The sequence below is a fragment of the Enhydra lutris genome, unplaced genomic scaffold, assembly GCF_002288905.1.
Source record: "Enhydra lutris kenyoni isolate GAN:26980312 unplaced genomic scaffold, ASM228890v2 scaffoldscaffold6, whole genome shotgun sequence".
NCBI classification, from domain to species: Eukaryota; Metazoa; Chordata; class Mammalia; order Carnivora; family Mustelidae; genus Enhydra; species Enhydra lutris.
In genome coordinates, this window is record NW_019154090.1 from 35,580,151 (window position 1) to 35,606,069 (window position 25,919).

General features: G+C 39.9%; 1 protein-coding gene across 2 annotated transcripts in view; it reads left to right on the forward strand.

The window, feature by feature from the left end:
• Nucleotides 1-23,666, forward strand: part of LOC111141440 (synaptosome associated protein 25) — an 84,055-nt gene extending 60,389 nt beyond the window's left edge. The window contains exons 4-8 of one of the 2 annotated variants that reach the window (XM_022493998.1): nt 2,974-3,022; nt 9,880-9,997; nt 13,643-13,768; nt 16,675-16,819; nt 22,359-23,666. In XM_022493998.1, the coding sequence (XP_022349706.1) occupies nt 2,974-3,022; nt 9,880-9,997; nt 13,643-13,768; nt 16,675-16,819; nt 22,359-22,427 (507 nt within the window). In that variant the 3' untranslated portion in view covers nt 22,428-23,666. Of the gene's footprint in view, nt 1-2,973; nt 3,023-9,587; nt 9,706-9,879; nt 9,998-13,642; nt 13,769-16,674; nt 16,820-22,358 lie in introns of both variants that reach the window. The other variant, XM_022493999.1, reaches the window with a different exon arrangement.
• Nucleotides 23,667-25,919: the final 2,253 nt, after the last annotated feature.

The following is a 25,919-nucleotide window of genomic DNA, read 5'->3' on the forward strand; positions in this document are numbered from 1 at the left end:
ATAAGCATTCTAAAGCCATGCCTTTGTTATGCCACCTTTACACTAAAACTGGAAAATTGAAGCAGGGTAGTTCTTTTCATATAGGTAGATGTAGGGTCTTTGGGGATTCTCTCAGTTAAGGAAATGCTGGAAGAGTCCCGGTTTTAGTTCAAATGTGTTGGACTTTGGGGAAAGCATCTCAGAATGACAAAAGAAAGACTTAAAAATGTTCTAGACATGGTCTTGATTCATCTGCAAGGAAGGAAAAATAAAAAGAGAGAAATGAAAAGAAAAAAGAAAGAAATGAAACCAATCCTCTGGTTTTTAGGTAACAGTTTTCCCAGCAATCTCAAACTGAATTAAATATCTCAAACAATTAAGCTAAGACAAAAATGGAACCACCTCCTCTCATTTCCAGCTATTAAAACATAATACTTAAGAATAAGAGAAAGTAATATTCTGCCTTCCCTCAAATACTGTCCTCATCCCTGCCCTTCTCCTCCCTTACATTTCTAGTTTCCCCAAAGATCAATCCAGTTATTTTGATAAAAACTGTCAGCAACACAGTGGAATCGAATGTAAGTTCTAACATTTGTCAAGAACCTACTATATGCTAGGTACTATACCCAGAGCTATCTTCATCAAACATATACAACCTAACTTAACCCTTGTAGGTAGCCACCTTTTACTACTATTCTGATCTCCGTCTTACCAAGGAGGAAATTGAAGTACACAGTGATTAAGGAACTTGCTTGAAACTCCCAGCTACAAATGGCAGAGATGAAATTAAAACCCAGGTGTTCCTGATCCCAGAGTGTGAACTTATGCGTAACACTTCCCTTCCCCCAGCAACTCCTACCATATTTTCTTTTTACTTTGAGAATTCTGCAAGAAGCAGAAGGATCCGAGAAAGCAAACACAGCAGCCCATTCCAAACTGATCGAGATTTTATACAAATTAAATTCTTTATCTTAATTGCTTTTTGGAACCACAGCTTCCCTTGGAGTTGAACTTTTAGAAGTCTTCACATTCTGTAGCTTGTTTTGTCCTTATACATAATCTGGGAAGTAAGGGAGCTGTTTCTGTTCCTGTCTGGGCACAGAAATGGTTAAAACACAGGCCAGTGTAGACAGATGTCCACTTACAGCACACATAAAGAAAAGATTTTGAAACGTGTCCTGGGGTCTGGAATCTTGCTGCTCCAGAGGTATCCCGGCACCAGCAATATCATTAGATGGTAGAGCTTATTCAGAAAGCAAAATCTCGGGCTCTATCTCAATCCTACTGAATCAGGATCCACATTTTAACAAGATGTTTCCTGTGTAGGGGATTCGCCTGCACAATAAGGTTTGGGAGGTAGTGTTCTAGAAGCTTCTGACCATAGTAGGTAATGATGATATTTTTCATTTGCCAAATATTCTGCGATAGATGCATTTTCTGAAGGTATTTATTTTATAAACCCTTATGTCATTCTAACTCTAGGCCAGGCACCATTCTAGCATGTGCCACATACTAATTCATTTAATTCCCATGACAACTCATGAGGTATTAACTATTATTATTGCTGTCTTACAAATGAGGGAACTGAGGCACAGAATAATTAAGACATTTACCTGGGGTTCCACAGCTAGGAAATGAAATCACCAGGATCCCAGGGCAGAGTCAGGCTCCAGAATTTGTGCTGTTGGTGACTCTGGAAGCCAACATAAGCTCTCCAAATGACTTCCTAACTTCACTAACTGAAGCCTATCAAAATGTGTTCAGAGGAAACTTGGCTTTTCCTTTCTGGACCATTCTCTGAAATAGTGAGTTTATAAAACTCACAGAAAACATTTTCAGTGTTCTGTATTTTAGAAGCCCTATTGAGTTGTTAAAATACTATTTCAAAACAGAACAAAACAAAGCCAAAACTTTCTGGGGACTTCCACTAACATCTCTCTTTTTCTTTCTCAGTTTAAAATAAGTCAGTGGAAAATACATGGGGCCATGAGAAATGTCTTCCATTTAAGTGTATTCTAGGGACCACCATGAGTATTCCTTGAAAAAATAATTAATCCAAACTGTTAGCAATACCAATTTATACTTATTAACAATCACCCTATAAAATGAAAAGTCTTTCCTTCACCAGTTTGAGCTCCCAGCAATGATGATTTTTAAGATTGAGCCATTCAAATATCTTTTCCCCTACCCACCGCATCCTATTCCGATCACCAAATATTTCAGGTGGTGTTTGGTTTGTTTACATCATGTGGAATGAGATGAGGATTGCCTTTTCCAGACTTCTGCACAAAAGAAGTGCAGTAAAGCTTGTGGGTGAATTGTTTTCTCATACTCTATTATTGTGCAGAATTTTAGATTTCAGAATAGAGAGCATTTATTTCTCATCTGTCCATGGGTTTTCTAAATCTCACAGAACTTTTCCCCATAGAGGGAAAATGGGAGGGTGAGTTCCGTTTGGGGCTGTATTTCTCAACCATTGTGAGGCAGTCATTTCTTTTGATGAACCTAAAAACCTCACCCCCAAAGTTTCTTACTTATCAGTGGGGCATCCAGTCCCAATTCACTGAGGGAAACTTCCTGATCCATCATGCCAGCAAAGATTTAGTTTAGAAGATTTTGAAAGGTTTGCTTTTTATAGTTGGTGTTATAGAAACTACAGGGCATTTTTGTTTTGCAAATATAAAACCACACTATAATATTAAGTTGTGTGTTCCAATTCCATGCCAAGCCCCAACCCCAGCCCTACCCCCATGGAAATTGAGCTACATCCCCCTCATCTATCCTAAGATTCACTGATGGGGCAAGTCCACAGATGACCACTTCCTCTAAGTCCCTCCTCCACCCTTAGTATGCTTGCCCTATTTCCTCCCTCTTTTTCCTTTGGTCCTTCTTCATTTTCCATTTCTAGGGCTAATTGTCCCCTTACTGATTTCTCTTTCTCTCTTTTCTCTCTCTAACTCTTTATTCAACTTTGCTACCATTATTGGAATGTAGAGTAAAGATGCTGGTATCAGGACTTTGGTTATGTTGGATGAACAAGGAGGTAAGTTGAGATTTCTTCAGTAAGAACAATTCCTCATCTGAATAAAGTGCATTTAAAAAAATTATTTGTGTATACACAGGTAGTCCTTTGAACATATTTATATGCATATATGAGTATAAGTATAAGGGTACTAGAGTTTTCACCATCTTGCTTTTTCCCTTTCTCTGTTGAAAAAGATTGGTAGATGTATGGGAATGTTAAAGCCTTCATGACTGATTGAATGTCACTACTCTCCCTGTTAAATATGTTGGAGTAACAGAATTTTTAAGGCAAAAGTCATTTTTTTTCTTTTAATGATAGTATTTTGGACAGTTTGAGAATTCTCTGATCCTCCTTTTCCCCAATTTTCCCCATAAACTTAGTTTTCTTATAGTAATTCCTAGATAGAATGAGAGAATAATATATCACTTCCATTTCTTGTGACCATCCTAATTCAGTATCTGACAGTTTTGATTTCTAAGTCATCATGAGGATTCCTTAAGTAACCAAACTAGGTCCTTTTAGGTCTTCAACAGGATATAAGCTGAGGGAGGATCATTGGAAAATGGGGAATTGAACCATTTAAAATATTTAAATTGTTTTGTAATTATTATGGAAATGCTAAAAACAACAAAAATCAGAAAACCCATGAAAAGCATCTTTGTACTCTAAAGTGGAATCTAGAAGGATAATATTTTCTGTTTCAGTATATCTTGTGGTATGGTGATGCTTATTTAATTCTAACCACAAGTTAGCTAGCTGATTCTATTCTGAATTCTTATCATAACAAGCAAATTACTGAGAATTTTTTCTCTTTATTTCTGTTGTTGAAAACATTAGAAAATTCTTAGGAGTCATGAGAGATTTTTTAATGTCAAAGATAAAAATGTAAAATGTATTCACAACATAGGACACCACAAACAAACTTCAAAAATAAAGACATCTCAAACGGGGTGGGGGCATGGGAATTGCCATACAGATAATAGACATAAGGCATTTTCCTAAAATACAGAGAGAGCAAGTGATCAGAGAAAAGGGCAACAACCTACAAGCAAATTGATGTAAGATATAAATCATCAGTTTATAAATAGACATATGAAACCATGTTTCAACTGACAATAATGAGATGCCTCTCTTTAGCAGACCGATACAAATTTTTAAAATTGATAATCACCAATGCTGTGAGTATTTTGGGAAAACAGAGATCTTCAATGTACAGATAGGCACTTTAGACTGATATGTATGTTTGAAGAATGATTGGATAATGTTTTCAAATTATGATGTACAACCATCTTTAACCAAGACATTCTACTCCTGGAATTATATGCTGCAGAAATACATTGACAGCTATTATGTTTAAGAGTGTAAAACTGGAAACAGCCTAAATATCTGTCAGTGGGGAGACCAACCAAATGAATTATGGACTAGCCATAAAAGAAATATTCTTCAACCATTACACTAAATGAGATAAATCTTTACCACCTTCTGATGAGTTAGGGCAGGGCAGGGAGGAACTGGGAAAAGTTATCATTTGGGGTCCTCTGGGAGTAAATGCTGAGTCAGAAGTGTATGAGATCTCTTATGGATGCCCGTGATGAGTTAAGGGAAGAGGAGTAGGAGTAGGTGGGGAAAGCTATTGACTGATGCAGGTCTGACAACTTGTTAAGAGGAACAGAGCAGAGAGGATTTGGGAGGAAGAGTCTCAGACTCCAGTCCTGCTCTGAGAAAATGTCAGCCAGGCTGATGGGGAGTCCAGAGGCTAAGAAAACCCAATGGAGCAGCCCCACCGTAGGAAGGAATGTAGTGATGCCATTGTGCTTATGGCTATGGCTGAGCTCATGGCTAGAAGCAACCCAGTGACAACATGGTCTCCATGAAAATACTTTGGTGGATCCCTTAGGTGTAGCAACTGGACATGTGAGGTAACTACAAATTCCCTCTTAAAGGGAGATCTGAGGGGCACATCATCATGGCTGTCATATATAGACTTTTGTTTCTGTATTATTTATTTGTATTGAGCTTTGTCCATAAATATATGCCAACCAATTAAAAAATCAAGAGAAAAAAGTTTTTTTAAATAATTGAACATCAACCCCAACACTTCCCCACAATTTTTAAAATACAAATTGTTAACGATTTAGACACAAATAACTGAGCCTAGTGACGTAGTTGTGTTTTGAAGGAATTACAATAGCAGTGGCAGTCTTCAGAACTCCCCAAATAAATTTGCTATGTTGTAATAGTTGCTGGTTTGATCCATGTAACAATGTCCCAGATTTTGAAGCTCTGGACATAGCAAATAACTTTTAAAAATTAACCCACAGGTGCCCGTGTGGAAAAGTGGTACCTCATTTCTAGAGTTAAACTGATACATATACACTCAAATAATTAGGAGTTCCACCCTATTAATTTGCATGTGAAGGGGATAGAAAAGGGAGAAGGGTAATTGGAGGAAAGTTCTGAGAAAGACTCAGAAATATATGTCTATAAACTATAAACTATAAAATGTTGACATAAAGACTTGGAAAATAATATATACAAATCTGGAATGAAAAAGAGAGAAAGTGTATAACATGCTTAAATGGAGTTGCAAATTTCATTGCACTTTGATGAAGAGAATCTCAAGATAAAACTTGCCAGAATCTTCATACAAAAATATATTCTTAAGCACAAATGATTCTCAGGAACATCTATATATTATTTTTCTGGGAAAAGAAGCAGAAGAATAGATTTCCCCCACAAGATAGTTAATATTCTCAGCTAAAACATTTCATTTGTGGCCACACCACGGTAAATGCTGAATCCCTCAGTAAATGTATTTCGTAGGCTAGCCTTGGTTTTACCAGATTCATGGTGATCCCAATGATACTGAGAAAAAACACACAACTGTAAAACCCCACAAAGTGAGTGGCTTCTGCCTGGTCTTAAGTAGTACATGTTCCATTTATACTATAAGGTGATTAGGACCTTTTAAAATGATGGATGAGCCTAGGTCAACAACTGTCTTCATTGTCATGATAAATGCATTTTCATTCTGCATATGCTGTGTTTAGATGCTTTAAAATTTCTCTCCAGTTATGCTCTCCTAATTTTGTCTATGCCTCAGCACCAAAAATGTTGATTGCTTCTCTCCTGCAGCTACACAGGAGTTTCAAGAAACAGACATCCTTCCAAAGAACCATTCCAGGTTGTCCAGCTAAATGGTTGCATTCAGAAATTCTTTATGGGATTCTTGTTTTATACCCAGGTATCAGGAGACACCAAGGAGCACTGAGCATGACAGATGGCCCTGGAAATGTACTGAGTCCTGAGACTTTTATTCCTTCTAGAAAACTTGTTTCGAAGTGAAATCACCATGAAACCACCTTATCACTAATGTGGGATGATTTAATCTTTCATCTCCATATCTCTTGTTCCTTTTGGTCTTTACTGGGTTATGTGTTTGTTTCAATGCTGAAGATGCAGCCCTTGGGAAAATCCCATGGGATCTACTCCAAGCTAAACAGTGAAATCTTTGACCTCTACCTGACAGAGGAAGGGCAAAGTAAGGCCTCTTCCAGAGTGCCTGCTGACTTTCTTAAAAGGTTCATGGCACTACAAGGTAGCATTTGAGAAAACATTCTTCTTACTAAAGTCTACACACTAATATCTGTTACGAAAGACGAAAGCTGCACTGTCCAGTGTGATAGCCACTAGGCACATGTGACTATTTAAATTTAGGTAATGAATTTCCAAATGTTCACCAATGCTAAGGATAATGGCAATCACATAGGTGGCATCTGGTAACTGACTATACTCATGAAGTCTTGTACACTGGGTCAATAACTTTGACATCTTGCTACTCTTCTACTGTTGGTTTTTTAACCAGGTTGGGGATTCTAAGGGCCTCATGTTGACTTGCTTAAGTAAGATTAGTAGAAAAAAAAAGTCTAAACTTAGATCCCTGAGTATCCTCACATTGGTGGATTTCTCATAACCAGTCATCCAAACACGGCAAAAGAAAGTACAATCTCTTGCCTCAACATATAGTGTCATCATACTGGAATGCCTCTCCTAACTCAAAATATTATTGTCCTCCTGAGTCTCCAAGAATAGACAGAAAACAGCCAGAAACCACCCTAGGGAGGTAAGGAGCAGTCAACCATGGACAGTACATTGCATCAGCCGGTGAGATGCTGCTAGTCACACCAGGATGGAATGAAGATATTGGTTATTTTCAAGCATTTCCTGAGAGATGTCCTCACAGAATTCCATTGAAAAGCCATGAAGTCTCAATGTACCAAACACCCACAAACCTAACACGGTATCCTCTAAAGATGAATAGTGAGAATACCAATAACAAAATGGCACCACAATAGTTTTTAAATTAAGGGCTTGGCTCATAATTGTGTTGAAATGATAAATTCAACCAATATTGGTAGCTATAAAATTGTTTTCTGAAAGAGCTTCAGCATCCCTCTCTCAGCTATGACCTTTGCTTAATAGTCTATCAACCTGTGATAGAACCCAGCTCACAGAAATTCCGACTGCAACCAGCTTGTTTTTATATTTTAATTTGAATTCACTGGTTCAGAAACACAGCACTTGTGGATCAATTTACGTTTTTTTATTTTATTACATTTTACTTTTATTACCTCCTAATCCCTGGGCCTACAGTGGGTGGTGCTCCTGAAATGTTGTCAGAAAAATCCCTCAGGAAGGACAGAGGCCTGAATATGTACCCCCATGCCATATTCTGTGTATTTCAGCGGTCATTAGTGGAGTGCGACATGTTTTCCCTGAGTCCAGATGCTCCTTCAATCCCATCTCCACCCAGCACTCCAGGAAGCTATTAGCAATTATTCCATTGGGATTTCGGTCTGTACTTAACATGGTTCTTCCTTTTGACGATGTTGAGCTCCTTCTCTCTCTATCAGTCCCCCTAGTCAGTAGTTAATTTTATCTGCAGGCTAATTTATTACATTCTTTAAAGGGAACTGGAAAGAAGTCTTCATAAAGGCACAAAATCTTCTGGAATGTAAAGACTTGCCATCCTTTCTATTTTATTTTATTTTGTCCTTTTAAAGATTTTCTTAAAGACATTACTAGACCTATGCTTACCCAGCAGAAGTTCACCGGCACAATACTGTTTTTCTCCCCAGCTATCCAATGCTGGAGAGACACTTAAATCTTGCCTTCATCCATCATTTGAAGAGCACAGCACTGGTAGCAGATTCTCTAAGCTGGATTCTATTCTTTAGCCCCATTAGAGAGAAACACAGTGGGCTCTTGTTTTCCAAATGGACAGTCTCCCCAGTTTGGGTCAATAAGGAACCTATCTTAGTTTGTAATGATAATTTCCAGTGGACAATTTAATGTGAAATTCTTCTAAGTGATTATGTCTGCCCTTAGACTGGAAATGGATTTATCAGTTTTATTCCAATCAAGACTTTATTCCCAGAGGCACAGGCAGGTGTGCATGGAAATGTAGATGAAAAGAGGAATGGAAGTGTAATTAGGTTCTGTAACTTGACAGCCAACACATCACATTGCTGCTTTCCTTTAAGGGTCTTAAAAGCTATTCTAAAAACCCCTTCATTGAACTTGTAATTTACTCAATGTGGTGCCATAACTTTTGAAAAATTAATCAAGTTAGTGAACGTAACCGTGGCAACGTAGAAGCATGAGCTGGTTTTATGGCAATCGATGTACGTCTCAGATGCACTCAGGTCTGCTTTGCTGGAAGAGATGACTCGGTAACTGTTCTGTGTTCCAGCCTGTCACCCCTCCTCCAGACACCCATGTGTTTGTTCTCCCTGCTGTCTGCCTGGGGTTGAGATCTAAGATGCCCCCCTCCTCCACTGTAGAGCCTGGGAAATCAGGGAGCAGAGAAGTGAAATGCCTTCCAGAACTTTCATAGCAAGTAAATCATAAGATGAAGAGAGGAATTTAAATGTCCCAGTGCTTGTAACATGACTCTGCTGATGTTGCCTTTTTTTTTTTTTTTTTTTTTTAAAACAGTGTCTATGTGTGAGGTATAAAAAAAAAAAAATTCTCCCTGGGGTGGGAAAAGCCCCCCCCTAAGGGAAAAAAAAAAAAAAAAAAAAAAGATCTGGTACCCATTGCTAATTATCACCTTAATTGTTATTTTCCCCAAAGAAGATTGACTCTATTTGCTACCCTGACCTGGTGGAGGATACTTAAAACCAAAAGATAGAGATATTTAAAGTTGAAGCAGGTACCTTCTCTAGTAACATGACATCTTGAATTCCTAAAACATTAACACCATGTTTTTCTTTCTCCTGGGTTTCGCTGGTGTCTGAATAAGTGAATAGGTTGTGTTGCTTTCCTGGACACTCAGAATCCAACAGGCCCACGTACCCCATCCCATCATGTCTGAATTACAAACTATTTCAAGCATTGTTTTTGTTCATTTCCTTCCACCTGTGCCTGGTAGGGCGGCAGCAGGTTCGAGCAATGCATCCTCTGGGACCATGCATTGTAAAATCTTTCTCTTTCAAATTCTGCTCCACATAGTCATTTCTCATATTCTGTTGGAAACCCCCAAAAAATTCATTCCACACTGTCATCCCTTTGTCCTAACCAGAACAACTCGATCGTGTCGAAGAAGGCATGAACCATATCAACCAAGACATGAAGGAGGCCGAGAAAAATTTAAAAGATTTAGGGAAATGCTGTGGCCTTTTCATATGTCCTTGTAACAAGTAGGTACTGGGTACCAGCTCTAATCTGTGGCGTCCAGTTTTCTTTCTTTTCTTCTTTCTTTTGATTTTTTTCTTTTTTAATGTCAAAGTGAATGTCTGAAGTTTTGTCTTTTTTTTCTTTGTCCTTTTCCATCTGCTTCATTCTGTGGGGATAAAATACTTGTGTTTAATCAGAACAACTGGAACGCATTGAGGAAGGGATGGACCAAATCAATAAGGACATGAAAGAAGCAGAAAAGAATTTGACGGACCTAGGAAAATTCTGCGGGCTTTGTGTGTGTCCCTGTAACAAGTAGGTGCTGCCTGCCTGCCTGAAGCTTTGGTTTCCCAAGGCCCATCTCCAAGCCTTGACAAGCTCATTCCTGCCAAGCACAAAGGCAGGATGAGCATGTGGCATGCAGAACAACAGATCAATACCGTATCCAATGCATTCATCTCATAGCATAGATGATATTAGTGGGAGTTACTGTTGATGCATTAAAAATCAGGCATACTACAGTGAAAGCTTCACTGTCAGCAACTTTTATTGACGAACGTTTCAACATTTTCCAGAAAGTGTACCTTGAGACAGAGATGAGCCTCAAGAAAGAGGCACCCAGGAAATTTTATTTTCCCACCACCCCAAAAGCCAAAATTGCAGAGCTAGAAAAGATTGTGGGGGTAAGTTTGGAAGTTGAGAAATACCTATGTTCAAGATTTGATTTTTCCAGAAGCAAAAGAGACAGGTAATTTGGCCTAAGCAAGCATCCATAAGACAGAGAGTATGACAGAGATTGCCCTACCAGTTGCCAAATCTGCCCAGCGATTAGACTGTAGATGCCCCAGCTGCACCCAGCACAGAGGCCCATGAGCCCTTCAGCAAGAGGTGCTCAAGCCTTACTCAAATTGGACCCATCCCTCTGAAATTCTTCCTCTTGGAAAATCTACCCGTACACTGACCAAAATGTTGAAATGTGTAGATTTTGCATGCACGAACATCACAAAACATTCAACTGTTCTCAAGGTTCTGCAACGCTTTTTTGGAATGTAGCAGAAATGTGACATGTGGTTATAAAGGTTTACAACAGAAGGAACCTGAAAATGAGGGTTCTGGAAGATAGTCTTATTTGACTAGCAGTGGGAAAAAAAAATGCATGAGTGGATTGTCCAACATGCATTTGGAAAATTAAACCCTTTACCCAGCCTCCCTCACCCCTCCCACTTCCCTTTGAACAGAAGCCTTTTTCCTAAAAGCTCTCCTGATCCTAGCTTTTAGAACAGCAACTGATGTCATTTCTAGCTGATTATACGACCGTTCACATCCTTTAAACTTTGAGGCTGATTTAAAATATCCCACTTCCTGTTTAGGAGGGGGAGGGGCTCGATGTACAAATAAATTTAAAACTGTTTTAAAAGAATGATCTACAGTAAAGCCTGATTAACTGGAATCCAGCTGACTGGAACTCTCAAATGTATTTATACGTTTGCTTCCTTCCACTGTTAGTAAAAAGAGACAGTTGAACAAAGGGCTGGGGGATCATGTCGGGGACTTAAAATGGTTTCTCTTGAAGGGCAATCTAGGCAGTTTGCTTTCTATCACTCAGTCTACATCCTGTAACTTCCACACCTACAGGGACCAAACAATAAAGGTTGATCCTCAGAGGAAAGGCTATCGGGCACATCAAGTGAAACCATAACCAAGGAAAAGTTCGGTCATGTTCACTACCCTAAGACTCTAAGGCAGGAAAGTGTCTTGAGAATCTAACAGATGTTCAGCAATCACCCCTGAAACCTAATTTTCTTCCATGGCCCACTGTTAATTAAGAAAGTCGTGCCATTCACCAAAATGACTCATGGCTACGCATTCCAGTTAGTCAAGACTTAACTGTATATCCTTTTCCGTGGCCGCTTGCCCCCCAGGTGAGATTTCCACCTGTCTTGTGATGAATTCCCACAGACACGATTTCCCCATTCATCTACTGTGTGGAGAAGGCATGGAGGCAGGCCCCGCCCAGGATGGATTCTAAAGTTCAGATGAAATCATGGCCCCTATGCATTCCACATAGTAGTTGGCACAAGAGACCCTAACTGAGCTTCAAAGCTTGAGTGAAGTGTTCCCTATTGTGTGTAAATAATGCTTTAAAAACCATGTGTCACAATGCAGTGGCTGGTGGTGCCCCAGACTCTGTGAGGGCTTCGCCCTGTCTCGGCATGTTTCAAAGGACTATGGTAGATGTACGGCAGTTCTGTGAGTCTATGTGCAGCATTGTGGGTGCAGTGATTCGCCTTCTTTCAGAAACGCAAACTTTCCCACCCCCTTGACTTTGCCAAAGATGGTATACCAGATATCTTACATAGCAGAAAACCTCACGAGGTCCATATAACTTCTTGTAATGTGAGAAGGGAGGGAATGGGGAGTCGGAAAGAAAACAAAGCCAGACTCTAAGCTCTATTAAATTAGTTTGTGGATCCTGTCCCACGGAGTGGCCCTGTGGCTCTTTAGCAGAGTCAATTCTGACAGCTCCGAGGGCTATGGCATTATACACTAGATTGTGGGAGTTGCTGAAATTCCATTTGTACAATTTTCCGGCTTATTCCAGGGTTACTTGGTCCCCAATCTGCAAATATTAGTATTAGAGCCAGTTTATAATAGATGGCTATGATCCTCCAGTGTAAGAAAAAAAAAGGGGGGGGGGTGGACATAAATTCTGGAGTCTTATAAGAGAAAATAGGAAAATGGGACCACAGGAAGTTCTCTTGTTTTTGGACTGAAAAGCATGTGGTTTCTACTATGCAAAGAACCTAAAAACATCTTTGATTGCCTTAAATTACAACACACCCACCAAAATATGCTGCACATGTTTCTATTGGGCACAACAGGTATGCCTGGATTTTAAGTTTGTCTCCAAGGCAGCTCAGTGAAATATGGCCCGTGGAGACCACAGCAGTTCCAGACCACTCTCCCCTGCCACATCCCAGGATAGCTTGAAATAGGAGTTGGTAAACACTCCCACCCCATCCCCCAGCCTGACAAAGAAGCTATTGAACTGCGTTTCAAATCCACATGAAGGCTATTACTGTCCTGCTAGTGCCTTTCTCGAGAATGGCCAACTTCTGGAGTAGTTCGGCTTAAATGAGAATGCTTCACTTTCTACTCATGCCTGTAGCTGGTGCATGAAGAAGACGTAGAGGGATTTCCTTTTCTGGTGATAGATGGCTTGTTCTCTCTTCTATTTTCCTGCATTCATTTCACTATGCCTCTTTTACTTTTTGTCTCTGTGGACAAAGGTTTGTACATCAACTAGATGTATGGTGACTGTTTGGAAGTACCGATATATTATCTAATTCAAATCACTCTCGAGGCAACTCAAAGACCACCACCCTTGGCCAACCGCCAATCCTTTATGTTCTTCATGCAGAGTTGGAAGTTGGTTCCGCACATGCGTTGGGGGAAAAATTAAAACAGGGAATCTTTGCATGATGGTGTGTCAAAACTTGGTCGAGTATGTTTTTCTTGGTAACAGTGTGTTGCTGTGGTGTGATGTACACACTCTACTTGGCAGTCTTGTTATGTGTCTGTCTGCCAGTATGTTTTTCTGTGTGTTTTGTGTCTCAAAATATAACCATGTCACTGAAATAGAACTGAATGTCCTCCAGCTACCTTAATCCTTGTCTTAAATCCAACTAAACTGCAAAAACAGACCAAAACAAGATCAACCTTTGGGCAAAGGTTGCAGTCTTGACAATTGCAATTGGCTCAATTGGAAATGAAATGCTGAGTAGCTGAGGCATGGTGGTGGCCAACTGTTTGGGTCCAGATCATGATATATCGGTATTCTCTGATGCCTCGAATTAAAACCCATTTGCTTGGTTCGGTTCTTCGCTTGAAGAGGTGACCATTGTTGTGAGCTTGATGTTCTACTCCCTTTCCTTGTCACTCACCCTCTTTTTTGCATAGGCTTAAATCAAGTGATGCTTACAAAAAAGCCTGGGGCAATAATCAGGATGGCGTGGTGGCCAGCCAGCCTGCTCGTGTGGTGGATGAACGGGAGCAGATGGCCATCAGTGGTGGCTTCATTCGGAGGTGAGCCGCATGCAGCCAGCCCTGTAGCCATTGTCCATGGTTAAGTAACAAATCACTCCTAGCTGGGTGGTTCTTAAAGCAACAACCATTTTACTGGCCACTTATGAATGTGTATGTTGGATGGGCAGTTCTGCCAAGAGCCCCTCCTGGGCTCCCTCATTCCATGCAGGTGGATGCACAATGGCCCTAGATGGTCTCAGGCACTCGTCTCAGGGTTGGCTAGGGCAGGGCGCCTCCACTCTCCCCCGTGTGGTTCCTCCAGCAGAGCCCTGGCTTCTCCCATGTTGGTGGCAGCATTCCAAAGGGGCAGGCTCCAACGTACAAGCACTTATCAAGCCTTGTCGGGTTTGCCAGTTTCATCAGACAAAGGGAGTCACATGACTGTGACCGGCATCGATGTGGCAGTAAACAGGTGTCTCGTTCCATAGATGGAATTGAACAGAACTTATTAAAGACGTTGTTTACAGAGGTGTGGGCCAGGTTGATAACAAGCGATGGTAAAGCATTTGGGGACTAGCAATAGCAGGAAGACTCTTGAAGTTTCTGTTATCAGAACCCGACAGTAGTTACCACTGTGGGGGAGGGGCTACAGAGAAATGCAGCTGTTGCAAAATAGCAGGAAATGAGAAAGGGAAATAAATGCCCCCATTCCTCTAGCCTCTTGCCCTCCAATATCTCACTGGACATCTGCCAAAGCCTACTGGAAGCCTGAGCATTAAGAGAATCTGGGTGATGCAGTTGAGAGAGGTTCAGCATCTCTTGGCAGAGAGCAAAACAGGTCAGAGAATGGACCTGGGAAGACAAATACAGAATAACAACTTCTGATTTCCTGTGGCATCTGGAAGCAAAAGCCAACTTAGGGACCTATTTAAAAATCTCAAATTACACAAATCTGCCTATCCAGAAATCAGCTTTCGGGAAACTAGAAAACAGAGGAAATAATGACAAATATTCCTGTTAAAAAGAAAATTTAAAAAACCTCTTTTTTTCGAGGCTACTACTATGACTCAGCAGTGATTAGGGTGCCTAGTGGCTTGAGTAGTACAGAGATGTATATCTATCTATGCCTGGACCATTGTAGCTGATGTTACCAGCCAATAACCCAGATTCAAGTAACAGGTCATGGTCACTTAGGTATTAAGTCCAGATAGCTACATAAAGCCTCACAGATAGCTACATAAAGCCTCACAGATGACAATTCTATTCTTGTTTCTATCTGCTCCCAGGGAAACGAGACTAAGGGTTCTCAATCCTGGATGCACATTAGAATGACCTGAGGCTGTTTTTTAAAAACATCAGTACTGAGGGGCACCTGGGTGGCTCGGTCAATTAAATGTCTGCCTTTGGCTCAGGTCATAATCCTGGGATCCGGGGGTCCTGGCGTGCCCCCCAATTCCGCATTGGGCTCCCTGCTCAGTGGGGAGTCTGCTTCTCCCTCTCCCTCTGTTCCTCCTCCCACTCACGTGCTCGCTTGCTCTCTCTCCCTCTCTTAAATAAAAAATAAAATCTTAAAAAAAAAAAAAAAGTGAGACCCAAGCATCTGGGCTCTTTAAGCTTCTCAGGTGATTCTAATATATAATCAGCACTGAGAATCATGGAACCAGAAGTATGCCTTAGCTGTTGATAGTCATTTAAATAAGCTTCTTTTGTAAGTAAGAAAGCTAGGAAGTTCCCGTTTAATTTCTCCTGGTTTAGGCTGCTTTAAAACCTTTGTGGGCCAGTCTACACTGGGAGTTACTGTGGGGGATGGGATTTAACCCTTCTGAACATTTTTAGCCTATCACCATCTGCAGTGGGAAATGTTACTTAGCCAGAACATCCTAGAATGAGTACTTACCATTTGCAATAAAGAGTCACTACCTTCTTAACTTTTAAGCTGAGCTGTGAAAAAAATGGCAAGGTGGTAAGGCACTTCGAGAGCCAACCCCTTCCTTCCCAAACTGGAAAAATAATCTTTTGTCACATTTTTTTCCTACAAAATCACCTATTCACAATGCCACCAACCCACCCCCACTGCAATGAAATTGGAGCAAGTAGAAATCATCTTGAATAAATAGCTCCGTTTGGGGTTCTTGGGAGCAAGCAGGATTAAGGGGCAGACTGTAATTATCCTTACTCTTCCCAGCGATTTTGGTCTCAAATGGGAAAGAAGATGAGCAGAGAAATTCCCTGACTTAACACAACAAGCCTTTTCTTTGATTCTCAATTTAACTCTTGGAGACTTTGGTTGACATTTCAGAAAGAAAAATACAGTTTCTAAGTAGTTCCATCTTCATTCTCTGACCCAATCCTCTCAACTAAAATATTTTTTTTCTTAAAAAATGAAAATTGGGATAAACATATGATCATAGAGAGGAAATGACATGATGGTGCAAGTGAGAGAAATAGATAAATTAATCTATTTAATGTGCCTTCTTTAAAAATAGAAAGTCAAGGGTTCAGAAATGATATTTAAAAATTATTTTCCAAGGGCAAGCCCCTTCAGGCCCCATTCCTCCCTGGGAACTCTGTACTACTGTTTTGCTATCTCTCAATAAATTTTGCTTCACTGCCCACCAAAAATAAATAAATAACTGGATAGATAGATAGATAGATAGATATTAAAATTATATTCTAGGGGCACCTAGTTGGCTCAGTCAGTTAAGGGTTTGACTTGATCTCAGTTCAGGCCTTGATCTTAGGGTCGTGACTTCAAGCCCTGTGTTGGAGCCTACTAAATAAATGATTAAATAAATGAAAATTATTTTCTAATGTATAAAAGCCAAAATGTACTCATTTTGAACAGAAATTAAAGGTGCATGGGATTGATGCCTATGGGTCTCCAGAGTTTCCCTGAGCTTTGGGTCCATAGTATTTGAATTTTTTCACATTTTCTATCTGCTAAAAAATTGCATTTTGACTACCAGGGTAACAAATGATGCCCGAGAAAATGAAATGGATGAGAACCTGGAGCAGGTGAGCGGTATCATTGGAAACCTCCGTCACATGGCCCTGGACATGGGCAATGAGATCGATACACAGAATCGCCAGATCGACAGGATCATGGAGAAGGTAAGCTTGTGGCAGTCAGTAAGCTTCCATTGTTCCTTCTTCTGAAATACCACCGGGATAAACAGCATAGTAAGTCCCTCAAACTGTGACATGGGATTCAGGCATCCTGATAGGTGGAAATTTCCCCCTTAATTTTCCTAGACAAAAATTCACAACATATAAGTACATAAGAAGGTAGAATTTAATCTAGCAGGTTTTCTTCAGAGGCACCTCTGTTTCGGGATTTGTGCTAGGCTCCAAAGGACAGGAAGATTCTAAAGACATCATCCCCACTGCTAAGAAACTCACAGCCTACAGGAGGCAGTGAGCCTCCAGCTGAATTTACTACCACACAAAAGATAATTTGCCAAGAGAGCCACACATAAAATGCTAAGTAGGGTTAGAGGAGGAAAGATTTCAAGAGTTAAGCAATGGGAAAATCTCAAAAAAAAAAAAAAAAATCAAATCCAGTCTTGAAGATCGGTTAGGAGCTTGTCAAGAGATGATGTAGGAATAGAATCAGGAAATAAGGGAAAGAATACTTATTTTAGTTTAACCAGAAGATGAATATAAGCTTTGATTTTATAAATGCCAGCGCTTTAATGATAGTTCAAAAAGGCCCAGATTCCATTTCCAGTTCAACAGTTCACATGTCCAGATCTCAAAATAGAAAGCGTAGTCTGATGAAGTTGAGTTCACACAAGGACACCAGATGTGGCTCTAAGACAAAACCCCCTGGTGTCAACAAGAGGCATAAGGAAAAGTGAAGAGGACAGAATGGGAAGGGGTGGGTTTAGGGACTTGAGACTGGAAGGGAACCAAAAGAAACACTAGATAGCCTTTATAAAATGATTTGGGACACCAAAACCTGATATTCCACATTACGTAAATCTAACATACTTTCTATGATCTTGTATTCTGCCGCCTCCCCAATCAGGAGAGTCCTGAATATTGCTTATAATCTAAGATGTCAAAATGCCAACAGGAAGAAATAGATACATTATAGCTTTATTGGTAATTGTGCATCTATAATCAATTCTAGTTGGCTAATCTTACATTGTATGAGTTTATGCCCTGGGAGATACTGAAGTTTTGAGACTAAAACCCTGAGTTTCTTTTTAACAATTCATTCCACTTTAGTGAGCAGAGAAGGATGCTTTGAATCCTAAGGGTAAACATTGAGTTTCTTGGTACCCAAGAATCCTCCACTGACTTGAAAAAGGAAAGAGCAAACATAGATGCCCTATTGTGTTCTATGTGCTCCCTATTAAAAATATCTGATCGCATAATATTTTGCCTGATCGATACTGAGTTACACAAATGTCAGTGTTTGCTGGCAAAAAGCTTGTGCTTTGCCTACTTTTACAAGTCATGACACACTTATCATTGTTAAGAGCCTTTGATATGCTAAAGCTTTTAAAGCTGCACAAATCAATAGATTGTAGGACAATATTGAGAGTTTCAAAAAGCGCTGGAGCCAACACAAGCTGACCTAACCCATTATGGCCAAAAAATGAGCTAAGAAACAATTGGAGAACCATCTTCCATCAGGAAAATGATCTGAAAAAACAAGAAGTACTCACTTTCTGTCAATGGATCCAATTTCCTCACAGATGTAGGGAGATAATGTACCTCTAACTCAATTAGAGTTCCAGAAGGAGTACTTTTACTAAGAGAGAGGGGTCAAATCTTTATTGATAGAGTAGGACTTTCAGCACAAAAAAGTATTCCTGGAAAGGCAAGTGGCATCTTAATTCTGCCACTTCGCATTTCTAGTTCTCTTCTCCGGGGAAGAGAACTTTCAGGGGGGCCCAATTTACGACAAGGGTAAAAAGTTATGCAGCTATGACGTGTAATTGGAAGTCAGGCGAGTGGCTGTTATGGTTTGTGTCATTCTTTAAGTGCTGAATTGTTTAAGAAGTGAGAGGGGTCTAGGTGCCTTTGAATAACTAGCCTTTGTCGTAGCTCCAAAATCAGAATCTGAACATGATTGGATAGAGTCAATTTCAACCCAGCATTGGCACAAATGATACATGTCCTATAAGCTGCCCAGTTTTTTTTGTTTTGTTTTGTTTTGTTTTTAAAGATATTATTTATTTATTTGACAGAGAGAGATCACAAGCAGGCAGAGAGGCAGGCAGAGAGAGAGGAGGAAGCAGGCTCCCCGCTGAGCAGAAAGCCCGATGCGGGGCTCGATCCCAGGACTCCAAGATCATGACCCAAGCCGAAGGCAGCAGCTTAACCCACTGAGCCACCCAGGCGCCCCTAAGCTGCCCAGTTTTTAATAGATTTCGAACTTCTCACGTAGGTTCTCACTTGTGATAATAAGAAACAGTGATCAAACTTCTCTTGCATCTCTAACAATAAATTAGGCTCACAGTCTAAGAATAAAAAGAATCTTGGGGCACCTGGGTGGCTCAGTCAGTTGAGTATCCAACTCTTGGTTTCAGCTCAGGCCATCATCTCAGGGTTGTGGGATTGAGCCCTCATCAGACGCCATGCTCCGTGCAGAGGCTGCTTGGGATTCTCTCTCTCCGCCCCTTCCCCTGCTCATGCTCTCTGTCTCTGTCTCTCTCTCTCTAAAATAAATAAATGATGAAAAACTTAAAAAAACAAAAACTAAGAAAGCAAATGTTCTGATGTTTCTCCCATATTCTCTCATGGCCCCCAACAATAATCTTCAACCTACCTCATCAATCATTGTCCTCTCTCATCACATGGATTGATAGTAAAGTTTTGTAAGTCCAAAACAATGTAATTTTTAATACATCCCCATGGACTGTCCAGAAATTAGTCTATTTAAAAGTCTTGCTTTCTGCTTTAAGGTGTATAGATGTACAGTCTTCTAAGGTTGAAATGGTATAATTTCAGAAAACTAAAATGGGGAAAGTTGTATTAGCTGCTTTATGTTGTTCAGGAAGTAGTCATGTTCAAACTTCAATTTAAAGTTGTCAGTGGTAGATGCCGCACACATGTTGAAATACAGGGAGGCTGAAGATTTAGCCTTCCTTTGAATTCTATCAATGAGGAAACCCAGCATCTGAAAACTAAGGTCTTCAGTTCCAGTGGCATTTCCTCCTGCTTACCAGCTTCGTGACCTCATTTCTTCATCTGAAAGATAATAAGGGAACAATTCAAACCTCGGATGAGAATGGGGCTACTATGTAGGGTAACAAGCAGCCAGTTCTGGAATTCTGAGCAGGGGCCTAAAAGCTACCTGCCATGGTCTGAAGTTGAGATTTGCAGAGTATTCAGAAGGATGGGCTAACGATCTCCTTCTAACTCTCTTAGTGGCTCTGTGGGGATCATCCTTGCTTTCTCACAAGGGCAAATCATGTGGCATATCTTGGGTATGCCAATGAGCTTAAGATTCTCCAAATAGAAATATGGAAACTGGGGTGGGGTATATTCCATAAATACAGTCTGAAAGCATATAAAAAGAATGAGCACAGAGGCATTCTCCAAATACCAGGGAGACATCTAAAAGGAGCTTACCTCAGGATTCTTTCCTAAAAGATGCGATTTCTGTTACATAATAAAGATGTAGTACCTATTGCATAAGGTATATGGGCTTGAATTTTTATATGCTTCAGAGAAAATTTCAGTGGAAATCTTCAGTGAACATAGGTCTGTTTTAGATCCTTGACGATGTCCAGAGAATAATCTCATGCTCTACTTCAAAATATCCCCTTCTGCCACCAGGTGAATGCTCACCAGTGTACTCTTAATGCAAAAGTTTCTAGAATTCTCATTTCTAGATGAGCCATCCATTTTAAAATTAATGATTTCCCCCCATTTGAACTTTCCTTAGTATTCAGCCTGGAAAAATAGCATAATTCAATCTGCAGAAACATTTCATATTGGTCTGAGCCTAGAATTTTCCTTTGCACCAAAGTATCATTATTTCTGATGGAATTTATAGCTAAAGAGGGAAGATTTAAGAACCACATAAAATTGGAGAGAATACTTATTTTCCAAATCAGGAACCTAGAGTCCAAAATACGAATCCATAGATCAAAACAATCAAGGAAAATTAATGCTCTATCTTAACTTGTTTTGAAAGTCAACTTTTGATTATCCAAACAGATGGTAGGAAACCATTGCCAGATAATTCAGAATAATGAATAATATAGCAATATTTCTATTTTAACTTGGCAAATTTCTAGTTGAATATAGATAACTCTAAATGTGCTAGGAATTCACAATTAAACTAAATAAAGTATATCCAGCTTGGTGGAGATTGGAAAGCACCAAGCACCCTAGTAAATGCAAAATCAGTAATCATTAACAAATGCAGGTGGATAAAAAAGCAGTTCAGTTTCCCTATCCTGGCTCTCAGCTTCGTGTTCCTCTTTCCAGGCTAGAGAGGGGCAAACACCATTATGAGTCTTGATAAGACAGAAACAACAGCATAAACAGAATCTTCATCTTTGTCTCTGCTTGCTCACTCATACCTTTCTCAGTGGTGTTGGGAATAGTTCATTTTCTGGGGTTTAAAAGTCTATCCTGGTAGCAGCTCTGGGTTTCATGCTGCATATACAGAAAAAGGTGACTGAAAGAGCGAGATCAGTCAAGGCACAAAATTATGGTAAAAGTGCTCTTGTTAAAACAAGCAAATGGTAAGTGACATCTGGCTGGCTCTGTCAGTAGGGCATGTGGCTCTTGATCTTGGATTTGTGAGTTCAAGCTCCCAGTTGGTTATGGAGCCTCCTTAAAAATAAATAAATAAGCAAGCAGGTAAGTAAGTAAACAAATAAGCCAATTGTCAAACTCATGGGAGTGAGTCTTTAGAAATGGAGCTTAAAATTATTAAACATCCTGAAAAATGTCGAGTTTTCACTCAATAGTAATTGCAACTTAAAATATACTGAGCACTTAATCTTTGCAAAAAATTATTCCAAGCACATTATATGTACAGACTCCTTTCATTTTCACAGCAGACCTAAGTACTATAATAATTAACATTGTGATTACTAGGTGGACTCTGACTTCATGCTGCCTGGTTTCCTCATTTGGACAAAGTAATTAATAATAATATACACCTCATAGTTAATATCAATCTTGATGTCAAGGTTGAATGAATGGGATATAATAGACATTCGTGCTTGTTAGCAGGATTCTTTTTTGTCCCAGCCATGAGACAAGCAAGCCAAGGCCCCAAGATGTTTGTTATGTAAATGACCCAACGTGACACTGGTAATAAGTTAGCCATGATTCAAACCCAACTGCATAAATGGTGGTAATTCAACTCAATCCACAGATATGAATGCCTTCCAGAGACGTCACTGGGTGTCATTCCAGGACAGAAGGATAAATGATATAACCCTGTCCTCAAAAGGGTGCTCTCTGGTAGGGTGAGACAGTCATGAGTACTGAGATGTAGGACCATGTCCAAATAGAACCACAAGCAATGTTTCTGGGATCACAGAAGAAGAGAGGGTCAATTCTGGCAGAAGTTTAAAGATGCCTTCACTCAAGAAGGGGACATTAGAACAGACCCAGAAGGAAGAACAGAATGTCCAAAGGTAACCTGAGTTCTGTTTTCTTCCCTTTTTTCTAGGCTGATTCCAACAAAACCAGAATTGATGAGGCCAACCAACGTGCAACAAAGATGCTGGGGAGTGGTTAAATGTGTCCACCTGTGTTCTCTTCCAAATGCTGTTGGGCAAGATAGCACCTTCAGGCTTTTCTCATCGTATTACCTAGTAGGTCTGCACACATACACACATCAGTTCACCCCCATTGTGAATGTTGTCTTGTGTCATTCATCAGCTTCCCCAAACTATTATGTGTCTTTTGTTCTTTCTGAGTCTCTTTCTTTCCAAAGGTTGTATATAATAGTCATTTGGTGGCTCTAACTCCCTACATAAGATGTCTTGGGTTTCATTTTTCCTTTTCTCTCCTCAGTGGTGTTTGCTGAATGACAACAATTTAGGAATGCTCAATGTGCTGTTGATTCTTTCAATACACAGTATTTTTCTTGTAAAACTGTGACATTCCACAGAGCTACTGCCACTGTCCTTTCTTTGGGTGTCAGGCTCTGAAACTCCCAAAATTTGCTGTCCTTGGTTCCTCATGGCTGTCATCTGTCTTTATGATTTCATGATTAGACAATGTGGAATTACATTACAGGCATTGCACTAAAAGTGATGTGATTTATGCATTTATGCATGAGAACTAAATAGATTTTTAGATTCCTACTTAAACAAAATCTTTCCATGACAGTAGCATACTGATGAGAAAACACATACACACACACAACAACAACAACAACAGAAACAACAAAACAACAACAAAGCATGCTCAGTATTGAGACACTGTCAAGATTAAGTTCTACCAGCAAAACTGAAGTAGTGTCACTTTCTTTCTGTCAATATATAGACTTACTAATCATGATCATCCTTTTTTTAAAAAAAAGAATTTTAAAAAAAGATGGATTTGACACACTCACCATTTAATAATTTCCAGCAAAGTAGACGTTTGGCTGAACTATGTCAAATGAATGTAATATAGGGTTTGTTTGCTGCTTTTGAAGGCTATGTTTTGGAGAAAGCAATCTTGCTGTGAAACCGTGTGGAGATGTAAATTTTATAAGGCTGACTCTTACTAATCACCATTTCCCCCTGTGGTTTGTTATCAGTACAATTCTCTGTTGCTTAATCTAGAGCTATGCACACCAAATTGCTGAGATATTTAGTAGCTGATAAAGAAATCTTTAAAAAAAATATAAATGAATGAAATATAGATAAACTGTGAGATAAATATCATTACAGCATGTAATATTAAATTCCTCCTGTCTCCTCTGTCGGTTTGTGAAGTGATTGACATTTTGTAGCTAGTTTAAAATTATTAAAAATTATAGACCCCAGATGTCTACTTTAATTTCTTCATGGACTCCGTCTGATTTTGCATTCACGTGAAAAGAGGAAGTCTGGCCACTCCCTCCCATTGCTCCTGAGAAGCCAGTTCTGTGTACTAAGAACACTGTGTGGAAAAAACAAAAGATGTCTCTTTTAGACACAATTCCAATGGCAGGTGACACTTGGCTTTATTCAGAAATATCTGTGTGTGGATTCAGTGTTGGCTATGGGAGAAAATATAGTTTTCCAGAAGATAGAAGAAAACATCTATGGGAAAAAAAAAAAATCTGTGGTACTCAGGCTTGACCCTACATAGATTTAGGTTTATCAGGTATTGATCAACTCTTCCTTCTTCTCTCCAAAATCCAATCCCAGCACCAAAAGTGAACCCCTTCACAACACACCACTGCTGCCCCCACTTGTTTGACAGCTTTATTGATGTACCATACAATTCACCCACTTAAATGGTTGTTCGTATACTGGCAGAGTTGTGCAATCAAATTTTAGAATATTTCTAATATCCCCAAAAGAAACCCCATACCAATTAGCAGTCACTCCCATCCCACTTCCTCCAGCCATAGGCAACCACTGATTTATGTCTGTCTATAGATTTGTCTTCTTGAGCACTTCATATAAATGGAATTATACAGTATGTGATGGATTTGTGTCTGGCTTCTTTTACTTAGCATGTTTTCAAGGTCCATCCATTTTGTAGCATGTAACAGAGCTTCATTCCCTTTTATGGCAAAATAATGTCCATGGTGTGGATGCCATATTTTATTTATCTATTCATCCACTGATGGACATTTGGATGGTTTCCACTCTTTAGCTATTATGAGTTATGCTGCTGTGAACATTCATGTGCAGGTTTTTGTGCAGACATGTTTTCAATTCTTTTGACATCACTGCCTCTGTCACTGTTTCCCCCGCCATCATCGCCACCAGTGCCTGTACCAGCCCTACCAACACCACTACCACTACTGCCTTGATTACAACCACCTTCCCCTCTCCACTTCCTCTACCACCTCTCCCTCATCTTACCTAATATCTTCAGCATCTCCATCTTTATCACTGCCATCTTCCCAGTCACCAGCATCGTCACCTGCCACCACCACCACTGCCCTCACCTCCACCTTCTCCACCACCTTCACCATCACCACCATCATCTCCCTCACCTCCATCTCCTCCTCTGCCTCCCTCTTTTACCCCATAATAGTGATACAGATGAATTTTTCCTGGTTGCCTTGATCGGCCACCAGATAATTTCACCCCTGAAAGCGGTTCTGGGGGATTGCTAGAAAAGTTAGTGGAAACAGTGATGACAAACTCATCACTCTCAATAACTGTGTGCAGTTCCTCACCCTCTTCTCAAGCCTCAGAAGAAGTTCTAGACATAACCAGATGCTCAGGGAAGTTATTCTGAGGAACGACTATAACAATACATATCTTGTTGAAAATTAAAGTCATAGAGAGGCTGCTAGAAGATAGAGAAAGTAGATAAGTATTCTTTACATATGTCAGAGCTGCTAAGGGGTCAATGTATGAGTAATATTAGAAAATCCTGTCCCAAATTTCTTCTCCTCTCAGGTGTCTTCCCACATTGTATGAGTAATTAAAACCCCATACTGGATACATGAAAGTCAAGATACAAGCATTTTGCTTTAAGGCCCATCACATAATTCAATCTGAAAACCATTTCCTTGGATAATTGTGTTTGTCTAGCCTCAACTCTTATGCCAAAGGAAGTCAGTTCCTTTTGGCTAAAAGAGGACATACTCCCTGGGAATGAATCAGCTCTGGGTAGGAACCAACTCAGGAAGTACATTAGAAACATAATGATTAGGGAAAGGCTAAATCTTCTGCCATCCTCATCCATGGCCCTTCTAATAAGTGATGTAGATGTGACTCGAACCAGATGTGTACTTCCAAAGCTATAGGGAAGCTTGGAAGAGAAATCCAGGATTGTGCCTCTCTCAGTTCAACCAGCCAGGAAACTTCAGGAGTTATTTGGCTTCACAAAGAGCAGCAAAGACAAATGTGCTGGATTTCTTAGTCAAAACTCGTAGTGAACACCTTTGATTCATTCCTTCATTCATTCATGTAATATTTATTGAAATTTTAGGCCAGATCCTGTTCTGAGTATTGGGAGTACACAGGGCAGGGGGAGGGGAAGAGGCAGCAGAAGGAACAGGGAAAAATCTCAAGCATTCATTGAATTTATATTCAAGCTAAGGGAGATAGATAAACCAACAAATCAAGTA